Source organism: Eimeria necatrix, genomic scaffold (genome assembly GCF_000499385.1).
Source record: "Eimeria necatrix Houghton genomic scaffold, Enh_scaff297, whole genome shotgun sequence".
In the NCBI taxonomy this organism is placed as follows: Eukaryota; Apicomplexa; class Conoidasida; order Eucoccidiorida; family Eimeriidae; genus Eimeria; species Eimeria necatrix.
The window spans coordinates 35001-39141 of NW_013653513.1; the positions used below are offsets into that span (position 1 = coordinate 35001).

At 60.8% G+C, this 4141-nt stretch overlaps 2 protein-coding genes across 2 annotated transcripts in view; one reads left to right on the top strand and one right to left on the bottom strand.

Moving 5' to 3' along the window:
• ENH_00040260 (hypothetical protein, conserved) overlaps positions 1–2978 on the top strand; it is a gene marked incomplete at both ends in the record, with an annotated part of 15950 nt that extends 12972 nt beyond the window's left edge. The window contains 2 exons of the mRNA XM_013580734.1: positions 1–2458; positions 2562–2978. The exon at positions 1–2458 is cut by the window's left edge and continues 253 nt beyond it. Of these exons, the coding sequence (XP_013436188.1) occupies positions 1–2458; positions 2562–2978 (2875 nt within the window). The remainder of the gene's footprint in view (positions 2459–2561) is intronic.
• An 89-nt stretch (positions 2979–3067) lies between these two features.
• Positions 3068–4058, bottom strand: ENH_00040270 (hypothetical protein, conserved; the record flags this gene model as incomplete). Its single annotated transcript, XM_013580735.1, has 3 exons — positions 3068–3404; positions 3572–3579; positions 3984–4058. The coding sequence occupies 3 exons, from the start codon at positions 4056–4058 to the stop codon at positions 3068–3070; spliced, it is 420 nt and encodes a 139-aa protein (XP_013436189.1).
• Between the last annotated feature and the right edge of the window lie 83 nt (positions 4059–4141).

Genomic DNA, 4141 nt, shown 5'->3' on the forward strand with positions numbered 1-4141 from the left:
CTCTACCCCGTGGGCGCTGTTGTTCCCGTCGCGTGCTGCTGCTGCTGCTGCTGCTGCTGCAGAGCCCATAGGCGGCTGCATGGTGGTGCGTCTGAGCAGCAGCAGCAGCAGCAGCAGCAGCAGTTGCTGCTCCTTACTCACTGTTGACTTCGTGCCGTTCTGCAGCTCCCTTGTCTGGGAAGCCATGTCTGCAGCAGCTGCGACTGCTACTGCTGCTGAAGCAGCAGCAGCAGCTGCTGCTTGCCCGGAAGCAGCAGCAGCAGCTGCTGCTGAAGCAGCAGAGCGGTTGACACGGCTGTGCGTCCCTTGCCCAATGAAACAGGTGGAGTTCCTGCTGCAGCAGCGGCAGGCAGCAGCAGCAGCAGCAGCAGCTGCTGCTGCTGCTGCACCAAGTGGCACCCCGCTGGGTGCGATTCTTGCAGCAGCAGCAACAGCAGCAGAAGCAGCGTCATCGGATATGGCTGCAGCAAAGGCCGAAGGCATTTCAGGCCACCCCGATAATCGCAACAGCAGCAGCAGCAGCAACAGCAGCAGCAGCAGCAGCAGCAGCAAGCAGTGGGTGCAGCAGCTCACTTTCGAAGTGGCTGTTGAGAAGCTCCTCATGTCCCTCTCCTCCCCCGACACTGCAGCAGCTGCTGCTGTTGCCAGCAGCAGCAGCACAGCAGGGTCTCTGGTTGCTGCAGCTGCTGCAGGAGCTGCTGCTGCAGCAGATATAGAATGCACAGAAACTGCAATTTTGCACTGCAGGCGCATTCGCTACATATTTAGCAGCAGCAACAGCAGCAGCAGCAGCAGCAACGGCATGCTGCAGCTCATTACGGAGCGCCTTCAAGAGCACTCGCTGCTCTTTGACTCGGCGTCGCTCTGCAGCAGCAGCAGCAGCAGCAGCAGCAGCAGCAGCGTGAAGCAATGGCTCTGCTTGCCAGCGGTCTGTTGCCTTGTTCGTTCGGTCAGCAGCAAGGCAGAGTTGCCTCCCGGTGTTGCTGCTGCTGCTGCTGCTACAGTTATGGAGTCGCTGCAGGAACCGCAGCAGCAGCAGCAGCAGCAGCAGCATCCACAGCGTGAGCAGCAGCGGCAGCAGCAGCAGCAAGTCTTCCCCCCATGGATGGGTCCGGAGGCGCTGCTACCAGATCTGCCTTCGCTGCCGCTGCTTTCGCTGGAAGCAGCAGAAACGCCTCAGAAGGAGCAGCAGCAGCAGCAGCAGCAGCAGCAGCAGCAGCAGCAGCAGCAGAAGGGCTATGTTGTTAGTGTTCGCGTTGACGAGCAGCTGCTTCGATGGGGAGTGAGTTTGGCTGCTGCAGTTTCTGCGCTGCGCCCCCTGTTCCAGCAGCAGCAGCAGCAGCAAGACGCGGCGGCGGACCCAGCAGCAGCAGCAGCAGCTGCTGCTGCTGCTGCTGCTGCTGCAGAGCCTCCCGCAGCGTGGGGCGGAGAGCTGCTGCGGGCCTGCAGCATCGAAGAGCTGTACATTTCTAGCTGCCCTTTTGCAGTGTCTGTGGAGCTGGGAGGTGCTGCTGCTCTTGCTGCTGTTTCTTGCTGCAGCGTGCAGTTCCCGCTGCTGCTGCTGCGGCGGCTGCACTCCCCGCTGCTGCTGCTGCAGCGGGAGCTGCTGGCCCACTATGCTGCGCTGCTGCTGCTGCAAACCCCCAAAATTCTTGCTTCAGCAAAAGCCCTGGGAAGCCTGCGGGCTTCGCTGCAGCACGTGGCAGCAGCAGCGCGTGCGGTGTACGTACACCCCACGTCTGTGGGCGCTGCTGCTGCTGCTGCTGCTCATGCTGCTGCTGCTGCTCTGGTGCCCCTGGGCTCGCTGGCTTCGGCGCTGCGCCACATTTTGCCTGCGTTCCCTCTGAAGGAGCTGCTGCAGCAGCAGCAGCAGCAGCAGCAGGTCATGACCACTGCAGCAAAAGCCCTTATTGGTGCAGCAGCGCTGCCGCTGCATGCGCTGCTTGCTGCTGTCTCCACTGTCTCTGCTGCTTGCACCCCACAGCTGCTTGACGCAATTGAACAGCAGCAGCACCCCTTCGGCTGCAGCGCCTGCGCGGGTCTCCTGCAGCAGCAGCAGCAGCAGCAGCAACTGCTGCTGCAGCACCCCAGCGAAGCAGCAAGGGGAATGCTTCAGCCCGACCGCGTCGAGGCGCTGCTGCAGCAGCAGCTACAGCGACAGCTGCAGCGAATCCGCTGCAGCAACAACAGCAGCAGCAGCAGCAGCAGCAGCACCGCAGGTCACCAAGTCGTACTTCTGCAAAATGCGCTTGGCAGCAGCGACAGCAGCAGCAGCAGCAGCAGCAGCACAATTTGGCGGCTCCCTGCTGCAGTCGACGTCTCGCTCGGGTATTGGGAGAGCCGCTGCTGGCTTCTGCTGCTGCAGCGCAGCAGCAGCAGCAGCAGCAGCGAAGAGGCGCAGCAGCAGCAGCTGAAGTGGCAGCTGCATGCAGCAGCACTTGGCGTAACAGTTTCCGAGGTGCGTTTTGGCTCTGCTGCTTCCAGCTTCCAGCTTAGTTCCCATTAGGGTTTAGGGTTTAGGGTTTGACGGAAATTAGGGTTTAGATTTGCGTTTGCTGCAGCTGCTTGTGGCCTACGTTTGCCCCCCTGCAATCTGTGGGGCCGTGCTGCCAGAAGATGGGGCGGAGACTTTTGCTGCTGCTGCTGCAGCATCCGCTGCAGCAAACAGTTCTGCTCTCGGCAGCAGCAGCAGCAGCAACGGCGAGGTCGCGCTGCAGCTGCAGCAGCAGCAGCCAATGCTGCTCAAGGTCGAGAGGATGCCGCTGGGCGAGGTTTCGCTTGCTGCTGCTGCTGCTGCTGCTTACTGCTTCAGCAGCAGCAGCAGACGCAGACGCGTTATGATGCCGCCGCCGGAGGCCCAAGCAGCAGCAGCAGCAGCAGCAGCACTGCAGCAGCAGCAACCAGGAAGCTTCATGTACTCGCTTGTGTCTCTCGAAGCCAAAAGCGCCGCGTCGCGTCTTTGGGTCTTTACTGCGTAAGCTAGGGTTTAGGGTTTAGGGTTTCCAGCTAAACTCGAGGGTTTGACACGACTCAGTGCGAGGGTTTAGGGTTTGGCAGTTTTAAATTGTCACACGGGACTAGCGAGGAGGGGCTCTGCTTCGGATGCTTCGCTGCTGTCTCCCAGCTGCTGCTGCTGCTGCTGCTGCTGCTGCTGCTGCTGCTGCTGCTGCTGTAGCCGCTGCAGTGGGAGCAGCTGCGGACAGTCTGCTGCAGCTTCTGCAGCAATTTCTTCCGGCATGAGTCTCGGGTTGAACCCCCACTCTTGCTCGTGCTGCTGCTGCTGCTGCTGCTGCTGCTGCTGCTGCTTGTGGGGAGCGCTAGCAGCAGCAGCAACACAGAAGGCTCTCCCCTCAGCCTCCAGCTGCTGGACGTACTGCTGCCTTGGGAAGCTGATGGAAGTTGCCCTGCAGACGCAGCAAACCCTAAACCCTAAACCCTAAACCCTAAACCCTAAACCCTGAACCCTGAACCCTAAACCCTCGTCTCCGGCGACTGCCCTGCTCAAGTTGCCGCGTTCTCCCTCTTCCAAGGCAGCGGCGTGGTCACGTAAGACAGGCACTGCGACACAGACGCAGAACCCTGCGCACAACACGCAAACCCTAAACCCTAAACCCTAAACCCTAAACCCTAAACCCTGAACCCTGAACCCTAAACCCTCGTCTCCGGCGACTGCCCTGCTCAAGTTGCCGCGTTCTCCCTCTTCCTCTTCGGCCGCCGCTCTGTGCCGACTGAGCGCTTTCGAATGCGGGCACTTTCGCGGCTAGGGTTTAGGGTTTAGGGTTTAGGGTTTAGGGTTAGGGTTTAGGACTTACCCGGCACCTTCTAGGGTTTACACATTAGTGCGCGCTCTAAACGCCTAAGCTGCAAGGGTTTAAACGCCAGCGCCTCCGCGCTGCGCCGGCTCGCAGCCCGGCGACTCGCAACTAGGGTTTAGGGTTTAGGACTTAGGGTTTAGGGTTTAGGGTTTAGGGTTTAGGGTTTACCCGCGAACAAATCTCCGTCCAGCGGCGCGTGGCGTTGGGCGCAAACAGCAAACGGCCCCTCCGGGCCAAATCCATTCCCGCCTCCGCCAGCAGCAGCCAGGGCACCAGAGGTCTGCCTTGTAGGAGGGGGGCTAGCCACAAACCCTCTTTGGGGGACA